The following is a 16,918-nucleotide window of genomic DNA, read 5'->3' on the forward strand; positions in this document are numbered from 1 at the left end:
TTGACAGCCCTGTAGGCTGTAAGTCAGCTGTCAATCACCACCACAGGGACAGCACACACTGCATTAGTGACACAGCTCCCCACAAATCCACCCCCTGACACAGATGAGCTGGTTCCAGAGCCCCCTGTCACCTTGAACTTTGGTTGGTTTTACAACAAATACAGAAGAGTTCTCCTGTTCCCTTTCTGGTATACAAGAAGGTCTTTCCAGACTTGGGGGGAAAAAAAAAAAAAAAAAAGAAAATATCAAAGTGCAGAGATCAGATACGACCCTTGGGAAGTAAAGAATTTATGAAGAGATGTGGGGAGATCTGAAAGAGATAAGGGAAGCAAAATATTTGATCAGCAAACTTCTCTGAAGTTGTCTAGTTAGAGCAGGATTCTTAAATGTTGTGGACGTTTAGCTTTTATCTCAGGACCCTTGAACTCATATTTGAGTTACATGGGGATTGAGGTTAACATACCCCTTAGGGGCACCTATTCAAAGTATTCAAAAGCTGTGAGCTGTCAGCCCTCAGAGCTGTGGAAAGCACACCTACCTGGAATCAGCTGCTGTTAGTCTAAGTGCTCTGAAGTGGAGTTCAGGCTCTTCAAAGCTTGAGAGCTCACTTTTATCATTGTCCCACCTTGCTTGCTGCGATGGCCTCAGGGTGCCTCCTTGCGCCATCTGACTCACCTCCCTGTGTGCAGGTGGGCAGCCAAACACAGGAGAATTGGGATGCGAGGTGCCATCAGTAAAGGTCTAGGATAAGCTGGGGCTGGCCCAAGTGTGCCGAAGTCAGGACGCTGAGCTGAGCACGTGCCACACACTTGCGCTGGCGAGGTACAGTTTGTAAAGCCAAACTGAGGAGGAGGTCAGTTCTTATTGCCAGTGGATGTAGCTGGCATCACTTCTTGCTGATCTCTGCTTCTCTGGTTTGCGGTAGAACAGGTCTGCTATTTTTCCTTATTATATCAAAATAATTGTTTAATCGGAGGTGTTTGGCAGCTTCTTCATTTGACTTGTGCGCTGTGTGGAATAAATACTTTGTATGCTGCAAATCTAGTTTTCTGAACCTGAAATATGACTAGTGGTGGTGCTACAGTATTTGCCTGTTAAGAATAAATAGTTCAAGAGGAAACATTTTGCTGAATACCACAGGCCATGGCTGTCATTTGCAGGATTTGGTTACAATCAGCTGCTTTTCCATCAATGTCACTTCCACTTAACGTAGGAAATTGTAATCTGCTGTCAGAAACAGCATCTAAGGACTGCATCCCCCAGGCTGATGACCTTATCTACAATTCTGGTTGCGTTCCAGCATATAGTAGCAACATCTTGAACCCCAGCCTCTCAGAACAGCTTCATAGCACAATTTCTCTTTATAGTGTACATAATGTAACCCTCATTGAATATTTGGCTTCTAACAGTCTTACTGTATTTTGAATCAAATCCTGTTCCTGTTAATTTGGTGTGGCACAGAAGGAAGATACTTGATTTTTTTACTGCCATTTTGTCTAATCTTTTCTTCAATAATAAAAAGTTAAAGAACAACAACAGAACCTAACAAATTTTGGGGAAATGTCTCAACAAGCAAGGATCTTTCTTTGAAATTTTCTAGTTGCTAAAGGACCTCACCATGTAAAAGTTTTAGTGGTTTAATTTCACATAGTATGAATGCTTCTCAATTTCAACAGCACTCTTACCAGATTACGCACTAGGTATGTGCATAACTCTGCTAGATGAGCCTACCTAGACAGCAAACCAGTTACCTCCGCAAACACACCAATGCCTTATTTGTTTATTCTTACAACACACATACTACCCTCAGAGACATTGATCAAAAAGTTTTAAGGGTAGGCAGGGAATGCACCATTTGAAAAAGGACATGCCTAAGTACAAATCACAATATCGAATGGTATGTTCTGGTTAAAGCAGGCTAATTTAGCTGTCCTTTGCAACTATAAAAAGCCTTGTTGTAATTGGGGCTGTGCTCACAGAGACCAAAATATCTGTTCTCATGAAGTTACTGCTAAGATTAAATAATCCGCTGTACCAGTTCACATAAAACCATTTCCACTGCAAATTCTTAGGAATAACCTCATGTTTTCAAGTGCTGAGCAGGCGTTTCCAGGGGCAGCACCCAGCACCAGCTGTTCCTGTGGCATTTGGAGGTGTCCTGACCCCACCGCGTGGTCACCCATTTCACTGCACCTTTGGCACCAGCCAAGAGAACCCCTTGCTGGGCACCTTGCGCAGGGCAGCTGGGTGAGGCTACTGTGGTTGGTAAGAAAAATCATGTGTAAACCAGAGGTGAATGAATAGCATGGGATAAAGCAAGTTTTCTTCCTGTTCCAAGACATCCCACAGTCCTTCAAATGCCCTGGGACCAAACCCCTCTTTCTGGTGCATTGCAGAAGCCTCCCTGTTGCCTTCTCCTAGGGGAAGGACAGAACCCCTCAGCTTTTCTCAGAGGAGCTCTAAGCAGTTGGGTAGATTTACATTTGCCTCAGATTATAATGTGCAATGGCATCTGGCAATGTCCTGAAAGCACTAATGGTGCCGGAAAGCATCCGACAGCTGCCAGGCCACTAGGTCACTTCTGTGCGTCAGGAGGAGACCGTCACTCCTTCACAGGAGATTTTGAGTATGATGACATGTTTCAGACTCCAAGACAACCATGTAAAAAGGAGACCTAGTGCAATAGCTACACTCAAGTTATTTTCAACTCCTACCCCCAAAAGAGCTGTCAAGAGACACATAAACATTCCTTTCTGCCTCCAACAAGCAAATATTAACAGACCTAAGCCCCAGACTCTTGAAAGGGAATTATTCCACCCCTCAATTTATTAAAAAAAAAAAAAAAACTAGCAAATCATCTAGCAGCTGTTAAAGTCTGAGAGTGCAGCAGCCAGTGTATTTTCTTTAAGATAACTCACCCATAACACGATATATGAACCATTCAGTAAGTTGTCCCTTCCTGCTTCAAATAAAATTTCTAAAATGTTGCCTATTTTGTCCTATCCAACATCTGAATAAATATGTTCCATCTGCAATTTTATTACAGCTGACTACAGGAATGTAATTCCCAGATATTGCTCTATTTAGCAACGAGATCTGGGACAGAATAATAAAATTAGAACATGATATACTACACTGATGCTAAAGCCAAACAATGATTACTTGTTGTGTCTCGAAACAGATTGTGTAAGCTGAGTCCAAGTTGTCTGACTAATGGGAGATAAAGGACAGAACAAAAATATTTATGCAAGACAGTGGTCAGTATAGGAATTTTTAAGGGTGCTTTGCTTTCCTTAGAAATATTTTAGGTGAGGGGTTTGTAAACTGAGATAGGTTGAAAAATCACTGCATTAGGCCACTCATATTAACACACCTCTGCTCCTGCAGATACATCCAATATAGTTCCCTACCACCTCAATCAGCAGCCACAGTTAGAAGAAAAAAAAAATCCCCCCCAAATAGTGACCAGAATGACACATTTTTTCCTCACAAGAGTTAAAGCTACTCCTTAACTACCAAATCTATTATACAGCAAATACCAAAAGTAATTTACAGAGAAACCTTGTGAGGGTGAACTGTGCTATACTCAAATTCTCACTATTCCTTCATCACTGTCCCTGGGTCAGATAAATTACTACCCCTTTCCTGAATCCCTCCTAGAAAACATGAACACAGCCCAGAGTTCAGCAGTGACACACAAATGGTGCTGCCATACAGCAGAATGTTTACAAGCTAATAGACATGACAATGAAGAGGCGCTCCAAGATTTCCATCTTGCCTCAGTACACAGATGTTCTTTTGTTGCAGCTTTGAATCCCAAGATAAGCAGATGTTGTAACACTTCAAAATGTTCATCTTCTGAAAATAACACACACCTACATCCCACCGTTAAGCCTCAAACTTTAAAGACATAAAATCGATGAGCGTTATGTGCCAAATTCCCTTTAGAAATAGCTTATGGGATTCATTCTTCCTACAGCAGAAATATTCCATGTCAGATTAGCTACATTAGAGACAAAAATTGCCTGCACAGATATCCCTGTGGTGGCAAACGGGGCAGATCTCGTCTTTTGCGTTCATCTGTCCACAACGGCCTCAACCTCTACTGCACAGGAATCTTATAAATATTTAGAACGATTCATTCTCATGGATTTGACAAGTGACAGCCCTTATCTGAAAACAGCATTCTGCACGAAATCAAAATGGACAAAGTATGTCAGTGCTAATCAGATACACAGCGGGACTTGAACTCCTTTCAAAGCAACCGATTTCTTAAAGCATCTGCTGGACAGGTGACTTACCTCTGTGATGATCTGGAGCTGTGACGCACCAGTTACAAAGCCTTTAGTGAAATAAAAGGAAGGAATCTTCCTTGATATTAAAGGATTGCTGCTTTTTTGTTGTTTGCATTTAAATGGACACTATTTAAAAGCCTGTCTCCACGGGCAAGTCATTTTATTCTAACATGTTTAGATTTGGCATAGCCCCTAAAACCAACAAATCATTACCACCAGCCATCTTTTTTGCCCTCACAAGCCATCTCTTTGCCAACAGAAAAACCTGCAGAAGCTAAAACAAAGCAGGACAAGAAACAGATGTCTCAGGCCTATCACTGAGCACAAGCTCTAGGTGGTGTGAATGAACGTCCCATTTGAAAAGAAGCTTTACAGTCCTGTCCCCTTCCCTCTCAACTGTGACTGCATCTGCTCCCATTGGCAGGGGCTTTACACCAAAAAGCCAAACCAGAAAAGATGCCATTTTCAAGCAGTGAAATCAATGTGATGCCCAAGAGAGATTAGACCCATTGCATTTATTGCAAAACAAGTTAAAAATATCTGAGTTTGCATTGCTAAAGTTCTCAAGAACACAGTTCAAGCAGAGAACGGGAAGAAGGAAAACAATTATTAGGTGCCAATACTCCAGCTGCTGGGTGACTGCATACGTGTTTACATAGCATTATGCTTCAGTCCTTGATAAGCCAACACTATCAGACATTTCATGAGAGTTTCAGTTGCTGGAGTAATTAAGGGGTTGCTATTTATTTAGGATTCTGACGGCTGGAACAAGCTGTTGTGCCTCCTATCAGACACCAATAAACAACAGTCACTTTGTGCTCCGTAGCAGAAATCAAATGATGTCTGACCAAGTCTCCTCTTGACTGTGTACTATATAAATTTTTTTTTTTTTTTTTCAAAATAATAGGTCTCTGCAAGATTTTAAAAAAAGCTCTAGAAAAATATGGATCAAGATACTGGTTCTAGCTTGTCTGCTGCTGTCTTTCAGAATTATGCTACTATTGCTCAAATAGTGCTCTCCCTTCCACTCTCCAGGCCAAGCTCAGAAGGTTGTAAGACGTTTCTGTCCATTAGGACTCTCTTCTGCCCAAGAACAGAGTATTAACAGGCTTCCTGCTTCAGCACTCAGGAAAGCAGGAATTTCTGCTGGATGTGCTTTAGGTGTTAAGTCTAAAGGCAAAATTTGGGTAATAGTCATTAAAGAGAATGAAAACAAGAAACAAATGGTCAAATGAAAAAGGTCAAATCCTCCTTTGGGAGGGAGGTGTGTTTTTCTCTCTCCATAGCACAAGAAGCCTGAAGAATCTTGTATCCTAACTCAGGCACCTCAGCACGATGAGATGGACTGTAATTCCTCTAGGGCAGATCTTCTCTCCTGGCATCTCCACATCTTCAGCTTGTTATCCAGCCAGGTGACTCAAGCAGAGGCCTGAGGACAAAGGAAGGAACGTTCCATGGCCTTATGAAAGGTTAGCTCTCTGAGAGGAACAAACAGCAAACCTATCGGGACTCAAATCACTTTTTGTCTTGGTGTGTGAACAGAAAAGAGAATATTCAGGAAAGGGCAGCTTTTTATGAAGTACGAAATCCTTCCAAGTCAAAGGCAAAGGCTCAGAGCTAGTTGAGCTAATGGTTTATAACAGTGGACTTTCCTCTGGAAGAGTCATTATGAACAGTGTTAAGGCAGCAAATTGTAGCTTACAAATTCAAAAGCAACAACTCATTCAAGGAAAAAATGCCTTTCCGTAAGTGGCCGTGCATATTATCAGCAAGATCAGAGTTGCTATCTGTCCAAATAGCCATTGTTCCTCCTGTGGCTTATTATTCCGGACTCACATTCTGCAAGAGGACAGACATTTGGCAGGAGGCCATCCCAGCTAGCCTCCCCTTCCCTAGAGCTGCTGCTGGGTCACCATCCTGACCATTTTCAGAGCCATCTCTCCTTGATCGGACGGCACCTAGCACAGAGAGGAGAGCATACGGTGAGCAGCTGCTATAAGGAAGCAGACAGCAAGCACATACGCATCTTTAGTGTTCTTGCTGATTACGGTGCATCCCACCCCAAGAATTATATTATTTACCATGTGCCCGGCCTTAAGAATCCAGAAGAAAGCCAAGTTCTCGTAGGCCTTGTGGAAAGCGGCTGTCTCGGTGGAGTCTGGAGACACATAGAGTGCCTTCCACCTTTGCTGGCTGAATTGGTCCAAATTAGGCCATTTCAGTTTCCGGATCCACGCCTCCTGGCCTATTAGAGATAAGGGATATGCTTGATTACTGATACAGCAACTTGAGAGTCCTGGTTCAGCTGGACTAGGTACCCATACAGCAGTGTTAGCAGAACATCTTTGTGTGCTCAGATTCCAAACCCGATTTTTTCTGTGCTTAGGAAAATGGCCACAGCTGTGTTCAAGACAAGCTGAAACAAACCAATGGAGGGAGAAGGCAAAAAGAAAACAATGGAGGTGTAGGTGAAGTAGAGTTACGATAGCACAAGTTAAAACATGTGCCTCTTAGAGGCTCTGCAGCCCCAGCAATTCTGACGTATTTTGATTTAATCCTAAAACACCCTGAATGGCTTGTCATGGAGAACTATCAGCCGCACCAACTCCCCCTCTTGGAAATCAGAACAGACATTGCTTCTCTGTTTGCTACAGTCTCTCATCAAGAAGAGCCTGGAAAGGCTGTTTTCAGGGGTGCTAGAGAAGGTGGAGGTCAAGACAGCAAAAAGACCAATTCCAGGACACCAAGGGGGACAAAGTTTTAGCCTCTCTCTGAATTACTGGAAGAATTTACATATTAACTCAAAATGTGATAAACTGAAGCACCACTAACTGCTAATCTGTTTTGACAGCCTAAATACTCTGTTTCCTGATATATTGATTGCTATGTTGTTCATGAAGGGCACCTGAATAGCTAAGTGGGCAGAGAAAGACAAAGAATAAAGCTTTTCACCACACAGGAAGATGTTTGACAGTCTGTGACTGCAGATTATTTGAATCGATAAGAAAAGGTGAACGGAAGAGAGCACAGCAGTCTCGCAGCATGAGGCATTTCAGCAATACTTGGCCTGGCTCCCAAACTGCCACTTGATCGAGCTGGCATCTTGCAAGCAGCAAGGGACAAACAAAGCCCTTGAGTGGCCAGACATGCAGGTGCCTACACAGGTTTCTGAGCAGCAGGTGTGATCACTCTCCAGCTGCACCCTCCCTCATTAATTACCAACACCCTTGTTCCATCCCACCAGGTACTACGCTCTCTGCTGCAGGTCACTGTGAGGGCTGACCTGCATTGTGCACAAATCTGCAGAAAGATACGTCCCAGAGAACAGGATCTTCAAGGTACAGCAGAAGAGAGGATAATCTCCATATATGTATTCACCTATCCTCATTCATTCATAAACAAGCGTACATACATACGTGTCTATCCAGAAGAATGAAGTGAATTATTACCTACGTACTTACTTATGTGCTTGACTGAAACAAGCAATTGTTGATGTTGCAGATCCATTTCCCAACACCATAATGGAGGTAAAAGAATTGTCTCTCTCAGAGGGATGTAAACAAAACATACTAAGAGCTGCTAATTTCTGACTGTAGTATTTAAGAGCTGCCAGTTAGGTGGGAGATTTGCACAGAAGACTGGAGAGATCCAGGTACCAACATTACTGGCAACTTCACATTCTACTTGTCACATGTGCTGCTCCCAACTCCAGTCAAGAAGCCCCTTACCCATGGTGTCGACAATGAGATCCAGCTGCCCATTGTAGACTGTAACACTGACGTTGGCTGCCAACAGCTGGTCAACAATATCAATGACAGGTTTCATGAAGTCCTCAGCCATGTTCTCAAAGACATCTTTGGACTGACCTGGTCGGAATCAGAAAGAAGACAAGTTTTAACTGATGAAGAATGTCATCCCCAAGCTGGCAAAGAAGCAACTAAGGCTCCTAAAATGCAGCTCATGGCTGCATAAAACCAGTCCTTGCTCAAAGCAGCAGCCAGTGATTTATCGGTCTGAGGAACTAAAGAGAACAGAGCAGCCATGCTCCCACTGGAGCTCACACACAGCTTTGTTGCTTCTCACTCCTACTACACACACATACAGGGTGCTGGCATCAGTCCTTTCTGTTTCACACCCTCCCCTCCACACCGTGCAGCATTACATGACACCAGATTTCTGGCAGAGAGAAACTGCCATGAATTTCAGCCAGAAACCAGCTGCTGAGACACAGAGGATCTTCTTCCTTCACCTGTATTTTTAACTGCTTGGCTAAAGGTGGATACAAGCAGCAGAATCAGAACCAGGACCACATCTGCTCCCATAAGCCTGCCCCATTACACGCTCATTTCTGAGAAAAAGTCCTCTTCTTAGGCCCAAGGATAAAGACAATTTAACGTGACTGCTTACTATGGGAAAGTATCTTCCTACACACTGCAATAATGCACTCATTAGATCCACATAGCAGACAGGAAAGTACCTCCCCATTTCACACAGTCAGGAATGATTTTTAGCTTCTTTCTGATGGGTCCATTCATCAATTCATTGAGGCTGTCCTTATGCATATTTTTGACATGGCGTTGATAAAGTCTTACTGAAAAAAAGAGAACACACTTTGATTAGTGGCACGTTTGAGACAGTTGTCCTGCATAGGTGACAATTTTCAGTGTTACAGTCATGGCCAACAAATTCTTCTCTAATGCAAATGCAACACCAGAGGGAGTTTTGCTTACTTTCACCAGAAACCACTGAAGTCAACCCTTATTTAGGTCAGGGAATGATACCAGGAAAACCCAACCATCCATTTCTACTTTTGGCTAACACAGCACTTTTTCAGGCTACCAGCTTCTGCTTTAGCCACTTGCTACAGACACAATTTCTTCTCCTCAACAGACCAGTTATTTTTGATCTGCAGTGCTTTACTTTTGGGAGTTAATTGTGCCGTTCATCTTCCCTGCTGAAGCCAATAGAAAGAGATAATGAGCTTGAAAGAAACTCTATACATGTGTTTTTCACATTGATGCATAAACATCATGGACCAAAAGAGTCTAATCAGACTATTTATATTGATGAGACATTTTTGTGTCCTAGTATAAAGACAGAAATGAAAGACATTAAGAGGAAGTAACTTAACGGTTCAAAAACTATGTCACAATTATACTGACTACTTCCTTGGAATAATTTGTGCAGGATGTATAGGTGGAGGTGTAATCTACAGAAGGGTTGTTCCACATTCCTATTTATCCCTATTTATGCAAGAGCAAACAAGTTCTGCTCAGAATATCAATATCCTTTGGATCCGAAGGCCCCATTTAAAGGATGTGCTAAACTGAGGCTGCTCCCGCTATCAGAGTTGAAGGTACGCGAATGCAAACATAGGGCTCAGAAGTTCAAGTACTTAAATGCAACTTACTGAGATGGAGGTCGTCTTGTTCCTTTAATTTTGTTTCTGGAACCTCCTTAGTCATGATGTTGTAGAAGTTCACATTGTCTGTGTTCTGAAAACACAAGATAACAAAAACATTTCTCAGATATGAGGAACACACTCTTCTGAAAAAAAGAGATAAGTAAACCCTAAGTAAAGGACTTTGTGACCTGCCACTTCACCTACACATCAGGAAGGTTTTATGGAAAAACTTTGGTCTACAGTTGCTTTGGGAAGTGGGGAAGAGTTTTCTCAAGTCTGCACTGCTCCCACATGGGTTCTGCCACAGATGTTATTTACACCTCTGAAACGGATGTGAAGCCACAGGAAGCCTTCCACCCAAATGACTGCAGATTCTCATCACTCATTAGAGAGCTGCAATGCCAGATGATGCTTTCAGATGGTCTCTTCCGCTAGATCTAGTCTAGCCTGACGCTGCCTCTTGCTCAACATCCTCCCAGCCTACAACCCTTTGAAATCCCAAATGCTTCCTCAAGAACGTGGTGATAAATATCAGCCACTCCTCTTTTGGAACTGCTGACATCTGAACGAGTCCAAGGATTGTAGGTTGGCAGCTCTGATGCAGACAGCAAATTGTCTACATCTGAAGGACACGTGTGATCAATGTTGCCATTACCGAAGTTACTCCAGTTTCCTGAAGCCCCATTTTATATAATTTTTGAATTTTGAAGTTCTGATGCATAGGTCAGGAACCAGCTCACAATAGCAACCCTAGAAGAACTGAAGTGCCTGCACCCTGACTGATAACACAACTGGGAGAAGACAAGCAGACTTGAAGAGAAAGGCAAAATGGGAACCACAACTTCCTTCAAAAGAATAAGAAGTGAAACCAACTATGTGCAAGGCACTGCCAGTTATGAACAAAACAAAACCAAGAAAGAGAAAAGGAAGCAGCTCCAGATTAGTCTTTCAGTTTGAGGAAGCCAGAGCCTTACTCATACTAAAACAAAAACACAAGGAAGAGTGAGATTTTGGAGCAACTCTTCAACAGGAAAAACAAGAGTGAACCTTTATCTTTTAAGCTGGAACTTGCTAAGAAACAAGATGCAATAACCCACAGTAACATGACGTAACTTGAGGTTCCTTTCCATCCTGTGCACCTATTGTAGTTCTTTAGATATCTGTGCTTAACTTGAAATTTGTGTCTTGCTGGATGCCGTTTTCAATATTCAAGACAAAGCTTTTGAGGAGACACAGTGCTTTTAAGTTGAAACCAGGTTCTGTTGCATGGTTGCATGCTAAAAATTAGCATGCACTAGTTGCATGCTAAAAATTAAGCACCTATTTAAGTGATTTGCCAGGTTGAAACCTTGATGCAACACTGCAAGCCCGTGTGGGTCACCTTACCCACTGCCTCCTACAATTGCCCAGTCGTGTGCAGCAAATAGTGCTTTTACATCAGCGCTGGGATAAAACAGATACTGGTAAAAACGACTGCGCAGGAGGTTGGAGGATTCACACCATCCTAGTGCTTATAGAAAGGATAACCTGAAATTGTGTCCCTCCCCAGGCACCAGTTAGTTATTGCTGCTGTCAAAGATCTCACCTCTTCAATGACTCCTTCAGCCTTGCCCCAGAGCTCCGTGGCCAATCCATATTGATTTTTATTTATTGCATCCATTATTTCTTTGGCAACAGCAGTCACCTCTCGTAGACCATTGTCATCAAGGAGAGACTGGAAGACAAACACACAAGAGAAAACTTCAATTATAATTTCACATTCATTTCTCACTAATAGTCTCCATGCATTTGAGGTTTTATTCTGGCTAAGAGCTAACCTCAAAAATCAACATCCACTTATACTGTAGGGCAGTACAAGTAACCAGGTGAGGACCAAGAGTTTAAGAAGGTACTTACTGTGCTGTAAAGGTAGGGCGCCCAAGACAGCACAGAGTCTAAAGAAACAGAACAGGTTTCAAACATCTACGTTTTTGACATACGATTTCCTTTACTTTTCCCTTATTGTAGTAAGAATGATTGTGGCAAAAATATATGGAGATGAAATAGTTAGTAAAAAGAGACTGTCAGCTCAGTTTAGCCCTAAGGTTATGTACCACAGAGCAGGTTCTTTACAAACCAATAAAAGCAGGGCAATGTCATTAACCCGTTAAACATTAAACAGTGAAATTTATTTAAAGCAATAGACATGTTCTTACCAAACTGTTCTCACCCCAACGCTGCAGCACGTTGCTAGAACACGGGGGAGATCTGACAGGTGAACAGGCATTGTCTAAACAGATCTGTTTGCAAAAGTTACAGGGGGGTGGAAATCTGGGTATAAACCAAATCTGTTTTCTAGCAAGTTTGTTTATAAGGTCTCAAGGATCAGCTGATCCCAAGACAGACGGGGGTTTGCTTGATACTGTCCTGTGCTGCAGAGAATCTGTGCAGCCTGCTTTTGCAAATCTCACTGAAGGACTGAGAGTCCTTTAATTTGTTTTTTGTTTGTTTTTTGTTTTTTAACCAGACACACACGCTATCCCTACCATGTCTGTGAGCACATCGGTTCCTCAGCACCAGGTCTTCTTATGAAAAGAAAAAACCTCAGTTGTGACCTTGTGAATCATCTCGTGGCCACATTTGAAGTGCAGTTCTCTTACCAAACACCCCGGAAGCTGCAGATGCATAAGGACATTTCACCGGCACCCCACTTCAAATGCCAGCACGCTGCTCACTGACTTTGCTCTCTGACTTTTCATTATCTAGATATGTTTTAAAGGTAGACTCTTCAATCACAGCTTGCAATATTGAAGTATTCCTTTTTGATTTACCCACCTCACTACAGATTTAATTCACTTAAGGCAGGGCTGGCATTTTGACTCTAGGTACCCATGGAATGATAAAAAACCAAAACAAACTACCCACAGTCTAAGGATTTTTAAACATACCCAAAGGAGAAATCCATGAATCTCCAAGAGCAGTCCCCATAAAATTGCACTTTATGGTCCCTTTTTGAACAGCCTTGGTGAATAACAGGAAAGACAAAAACAAACAAACAAAAATCATTAAAAAAATAATAATCAACTTTTAGTTAAATATTCATTGACTCTAGAACCAGTTTTCTTTAAGTGAAAAATACAAGGTAGCAGTCTGAATTAGACAACAGGGACGATGTATTCCAGGAAATACAAGTACTTGTAGAACACCATGTTCTCAAGTGAAAAGTGAACTACATCCTCCAACTACTCACCTCCTGCAGCTCTAAAGCAATCCCAGCAGCCATTTTACCGCCGTAAGATTCAGAAAATATGTAGAATGGGATGGTCTGGAGAGAGAGAAGCCACGCAACAAACTCATCGGGCAGAGGGCAGGAGAGACCTTCAACCGCCTCCCGCAGAACCCAGCACTGGCTCTTCCTTTCACTATCATGCACTGGATTTTTATGATTCTAACCTGCAGATAAGATTTCCGTAACATCCTGGTGTAATTAGTGGGGGAAGTTTTGAAGCAGGCACTTCAGTATTTTGGAACTGAAACAGCCGTGATCCTACATGCTTCTCGGATTGCACGATGGACATTAATCCACCCCACTGCTTAAATAACTAGTACCAAATTCGAGACACCACTTCTGAATAGCAGGAAGTAAGAGGCAGAGACCCCCACCGAATCCATGTTACCTAGTAGAAACACTGCCCATGTGGAAGGCTGTTCACCAATTCCTTTTGAGATCTGTTCAAAGGCAAATTAAAATGTGATTCTAACCAAGAATTCAAATCACTTACCTGGAATTCTGTTCTACATGTGAAGAATTCTCCAAGAAAAACCATCATGTCAGAAACTACTGTGGTGAGGTTTTTTGCAAACAAGCTGCAGTCATCCACATAACTGAATCCAGTGCCCACAGGATTATCCACAAACAAGATACTGGCTGCCTGCAACTGTACAAGCAGAAAGAGTTTGTATGAAACCTCAGTTCAGCACCAGCACAAAGCTTAGTTTTGATGGCACAAATGTTTAAGTGAGCCACCGAATCTCTGGCCCTGAAAGAACTTGCAAAAAAAATAGGTGCAAATCCAAAAGAGAGAACTGTGCAGGTGAGGCTTGTCTGCCAGAATGTAAAATAAGAGGGTTTTTCTTTTGGGCTGCTGGGCTTTTGTGAAATCGCTATAGCAAATGCTACAGTTGTTTAGTTACAAGTGTGAAAATAAAATCACTTGATCAGCACACCGCTAGCACAGCTCAGAGCAGCAAGGCTCACAAATAAAGAGGTACAACATCAGGTTTTTCAATTTGCCCAAGCTGCAACAAGAAAGGCACCCCAAAAATCCCAGTGATCCAGGGCAGATCACCCACACAATCTAGGGAACTCCAGAGTAGTAGTAAGACTATTCGTAGCTCAGAGAACAAATAGTTTTCTTTGTATAAACTTCCAATAAACATTTGCAATCAGTAATTAGAAGCGGAACATTCTACTGTACCCAAGTTGTATTTCTTGGTTTCATTTCTCTGTCTAAGGGACCAATCTCTTCAAAGTTCCCAAATCCACAGCCTGAAGCTCCTGGACCTCCCTGTGGGGAAATACCAAATGACAAATAAGCTAAAAGGCAGCATGGTATAGATATGACAGACAAGAGAAAAATGGAATCAAGCCAGTAAGTAGAATGACAGATTGTAATTTTTTTAAAATGGCTTTTGCACTATATGTTAGTTTCCCATGCAGGCTCTCCTCCTCTTCCTCTTTCATTATGTGTACACATGCTATTTCGGAAAGCAAGAAAAGCAATTACCCACTTGTCAAAGCACCTAATGAGTTGAATGCTGTGTGGTGCAGTTTGAAAATCCTTCCCCTTATTCCCTTAATACTGAATGCAAGACTTGGCCATCTACAGAGGTTTCCAAGTCATTAGTTTTATCAGCATGTACAGCGTGTGCGTTTCACTCTGAAGAAATAACCCAGAAGGAAAAAGACCAAGTCATCAAGTGATTATATTCAACATTAACCTCTGAAACGTGCTGCTGGAAGTGGATGTGGAGCACACCCTGCTGCCTTTCATCAAACTGTGATTGAATGAGACTAATCTCCAGACAACCAGTCTCTCTTAGTTGTTTCCATTTAGAAGTCTTTCTTAATCTCCGATCATTTTATCTGCTCTTTCTCTGGACATTGTTTAGACCATAAGCTCTTCAGGAAAGGAACTGTGATGCTACAAAGTACTTGCAGTATCTGGCACAAAAATAAACAATAAGAACAACTTCTGTTTCTGCAATTTAACTTGATGGAGGGTGAGCAGTTGAAGGCACCCCACAATTGCAGAATGATGTTTTCATTATTTCTTCCCAACCCAAAAACCTCTTTCACAACATGAATCATTTAGAATCGGACAATTTTGAATCCTATTTCTGTAGAGCTGAAAGATATGCATCAAACTGACCCAGGCACAGATGGAAAGTTATTGTTTAAGTGTCTTTCACCAAACCTTACCTGAAGCCACAAGATGAGAGGTAATTCTGTGAAGTCTTTGGTTGGGTTATTTGCATAGTAGAGCCACCAGAACATGTGGGCCTTACTTCGAACTTGCACATATCCCCACAGCTCCTTGGGCTCTGGCGACTGCCTCAGAACTACACCTAGGGGGAGAAATCAACATAAAAATCAGGTAGGCAAAAAGGATCAGCTTGGGGTTTTCTACCAGATTTGTTCCAAAACATTACATTTCGATCTTGGGTGTGATAATCGGAAGCACTTCCATTAAAAAGATTACTATAAGAATCCTGCCTATACCTGTCTGCGCCCACAGACATCGCTGAGTTATCATCAATGAATGAACTTAAGTGTGTAATTAAGCGCTTCCTTATCAGAGCCTGATGTTACAGTGGCTGTCAAAATAGCAGCCCAATAGCTAGGAGAATTTTTTCTATCAGGGAAACATTTCAAATGTTTTTGAGGCCTGAGCCGAAAGCACAGCCCCAGTAGACACGATGGAACAACTCGCACAGCTTCAGGGCCACCAGGGCTCCTTCAGGGATCCAACACTGATCTCAGTCACAGAATCACAGAATGTTAGGGATTGGAAGGGACCTCGAAAGATCATCTAGTCCAATCCCCCTCACTGGGATCAATGATTTTACAGTCCCCAAGAGTAAATGCAGAACAGGCAGATGGGTCAATTCTAAATGAACCCAAGATCTAAATCTAAACTCACTTTAAGTCTGTAGAGTCTTGTCAACTTAAGCAGCCAGTCTATTCTGCCATCTAGGATAAAGACGCTTTCCCAGAAAAAGACCTTTGAAACTACATCCCATAATCTTCTGGATTGCGACAGAAGGCAGCAATCCACTGGAGAAGCAGCAATAAGGCTTTTCCGCGCCCCAGCGCCTGGTCTGTGCTGACCCACGGTGCCGAACAGGTCACATCAGCGTGGTGACCCCGTCCCCACTGACCCGAGCTGGCTGTTTGCCCCTCGCAGCCCCCCAGCCCAAGGTCTCAGAGACAAAACGCTGCCCACGAGCACAGGACAGGCACCTGCGCTCCTGTCAGCCGGGTCAGCCCCACGATAACCTCCTGGCGTGCGTGGCGTCCGCACCGTCCCTCCACGGAACAGACAAGGGTCTGGGGGTTTTGGGAAGGAGGTGGCAGCTCGGGCTGTAGCAGCCCTGGGAAGCGCTGCCCTGGCTTGTGGCGCCGCTCCCACCCAGCTGAATCGAGCGGGACCTGAATTTCCAGGTTCCTGCTCCAAAAGGGTTCCCTGGGGCTGCGGGGCGCGCAGACCCCAGCCAGCCGGCTGGGAGGAGACGGGTCCCAAGGTCGCGATAGTCACGACAGTCCCTGGCAAAGACACGGCGACAGCCCTGGCTGCGGCCCGCTGGGACCTCCCACGGGCCTGACCCCAACCCGCTCCCGCCGGCGCTTCCGTGCCCCGCTCCGCCGCGTCCCGCCCGGCCACCACCCCGGGGGGGCTCGGAAGCCTCCGGCGCCTCAGCCCAGGCTCTTCCCGGCAGCGGCCGCGGGACACGTCGCGCCCAGAGGCCGCCGCTCCGCCACTGCCCGGGCACGGCCGCAGGGCAGCACACCCCGCCGTGTGCCGTCGCGCCCCCCGGCCCGTACCTGCCGCCAGCGCCGCCAGCCCCGCCAGCAGCAGCGGGGAGCGCAGCGGGCGCAGCGCCGGCCCCATCCCGCCAACAGCTCCGCGCGCCGCGGCCGCGCTGTCACGTGCGCGGGGGCCGGCCCCGCCCCGCCCGC

At 43.9% G+C, this 16,918-nt stretch overlaps 1 protein-coding gene across 2 annotated transcripts; it reads right to left on the reverse strand.

Annotated features, from left to right (window-relative positions):
* Nucleotides 1–4,780: 4,780 nt before the first annotated feature.
* On the reverse strand, nt 4,781–16,889 carry SCPEP1 (serine carboxypeptidase 1). 2 transcript variants are annotated; one of them, XR_010607217.1, is made up of 14 exons: nt 16,784–16,889; nt 15,161–15,306; nt 14,157–14,246; nt 13,461–13,616; nt 12,929–13,003; nt 12,627–12,699; nt 11,596–11,633; nt 11,285–11,413; nt 9,706–9,790; nt 8,773–8,886; nt 8,024–8,161; nt 6,377–6,540; nt 6,132–6,253; nt 4,781–5,724 (listed from the first exon to the last, which is right to left on the reverse strand). XR_010607217.1 is itself a non-coding variant. In XM_065647584.1 (13 exons), the coding sequence occupies exons 1-13, from the start codon at nt 16,848–16,850 to the stop codon at nt 6,188–6,190; spliced, it is 1,341 nt and encodes a 446-aa protein (XP_065503656.1). In that variant the 5' UTR covers nt 16,851–16,889; the 3' UTR covers nt 4,781–6,187. The 2 variants fall into 2 exon arrangements, 1 of the variants encoding a protein (XP_065503656.1); XM_065647584.1 differs by having other exon boundaries at nt 4,781–6,253.
* Between the last annotated feature and the right edge of the window lie 29 nt (nt 16,890–16,918).

Source organism: Caloenas nicobarica, chromosome 18 (genome assembly GCF_036013445.1).
Source record: "Caloenas nicobarica isolate bCalNic1 chromosome 18, bCalNic1.hap1, whole genome shotgun sequence".
NCBI classification, from domain to species: Eukaryota; Metazoa; Chordata; class Aves; order Columbiformes; family Columbidae; genus Caloenas; species Caloenas nicobarica.

What these genes read in the sequence shown, in the direction of transcription:
- SCPEP1 (XM_065647584.1), bottom strand. Translation starts at nt 16,850, where the DNA reads ATGGGGCCGGCGCTGCGCCCGCTGCGCTCCCCGCTGCTGCTGGCGGGG. An exon ending in ACAAGACGACCTCCATCTCA is followed by an intron (nt 8,887 to 9,705) that starts GTAAGTTGCATT and finishes TCTTTTTTTCAG; the next exon opens with TAAGACTTTATCAACGCCAT. An exon ending in TTCTTAAGGCCGGGCACATG is followed by an intron (nt 6,254 to 6,376) that starts GTAAATAATATA and finishes TCTCTGTGCTAG; the next exon opens with GTGCCGTCCGATCAAGGAGA.